The sequence below is a fragment of the Pygoscelis adeliae genome, unplaced genomic scaffold, assembly GCF_000699105.1.
Source record: "Pygoscelis adeliae isolate BGI_AS28 unplaced genomic scaffold, ASM69910v1 Scaffold58, whole genome shotgun sequence".
In the NCBI taxonomy this organism is placed as follows: domain Eukaryota; kingdom Metazoa; phylum Chordata; class Aves; order Sphenisciformes; family Spheniscidae; genus Pygoscelis; species Pygoscelis adeliae.
Genome location: NW_008825564.1, coordinates 2,506,467 through 2,507,430, shown reverse-complemented (window position 1 = coordinate 2,507,430; position 964 = coordinate 2,506,467). Strand labels below are relative to the sequence as shown.

The window sequence follows — 964 nt, the reverse complement described above, 5'->3', positions numbered from 1 at the left end:
TATACAAGCGGGATGGGAGAGCAGGAGGCGGCGGGGCGACAGGCGACGGGGACCCTCGCCCGCCTTGCCCCCCTCCTTGCACCCGGGGTGGCCGGGAGGGTTTGCTTGCCCTGGCTGTGCCCGCGAAGGGTGATGGCAGAGGGGCACCTGCAAGGCCCGAGCCTTGGGGTACTTCTGGGCACTCTGCGTACACGAACAGGAGGGACCTGCTGGGTGAAGATGCTTTAATGTTGCCGTCCAGGGGGGGAATTTACTTCTTCCTTGCCAGTGGTTCCCCACGCACAATGACACCAAGCACATACACCCCTTCATCTCCCGCTGCCCTCTCGGGTTTCTCAACCGCTGTTTACTGCCCGCTCTGGATGAGCTTTCCTTGCACACAAAGGGAAGGGGGAAACCTGTGCCCCATGGGTACTCTGCGGCACCCAGGCCTGAGCTCTGCCGGGTCCGTGGGGGGAAACACCGGTGGCACCACGGTGCCTGGCCAGGGCAGGCCCAGGAGCTGCTAACTCGCAGCCATGCTGGGGCTTTCCCAGGCCGCTGCAATAACCTGGCATTGAGTTAATCCTGTTTTCTCAGCGAGTCCCTCAAAGACTGGGGTGCAGCATTGGCCCCAGTAAAGGAAGGGCCCATAGGTCTTTTCCGTGCGCAGGGACTAGGGTGGAAGGGAGCCCCTTGCCCCCGCGTGGGCATGCGGCTCCACTGTGTCAAGGGTGCGTGGCCATGGAGCACCACGGAAAGAAAAATAAAAAAGACGTCTTGGAGAAAGCCTGAAATCCCTTCTACCACCCATTTGCAGATGCGACTGTGGGGGGACAGAGGTGGGGGGAGCGCAGCGGAGGACTGAGTGCCGTCAGAGCAGCCCCGCACCGGCCCCGCGCTGCCCCGGTCCCGCCGCCCGCTCCCGCCTCGGGGCGGTCCCGAGCAAACCGGGCTAGGAGCAACTTCCCCGCCCGGCGGCCCC

The 964-nt window shown here is 64.1% G+C and overlaps 1 protein-coding gene across 1 annotated transcript in view; it reads left to right on the top strand.

The window, feature by feature from the left end:
* The first annotated feature begins 691 nt into the window (after positions 1 to 691).
* Positions 692 to 964, top strand: part of SFRP4 (secreted frizzled-related protein 4) — an 11,500-nt gene continuing 11,227 nt past the window's right edge. The window contains exon 1 of the mRNA XM_009332426.1: positions 692 to 713. Coding sequence (XP_009330701.1) covers positions 692 to 713 — 22 coding nt within the window. The remainder of the gene's footprint in view (positions 714 to 964) is intronic.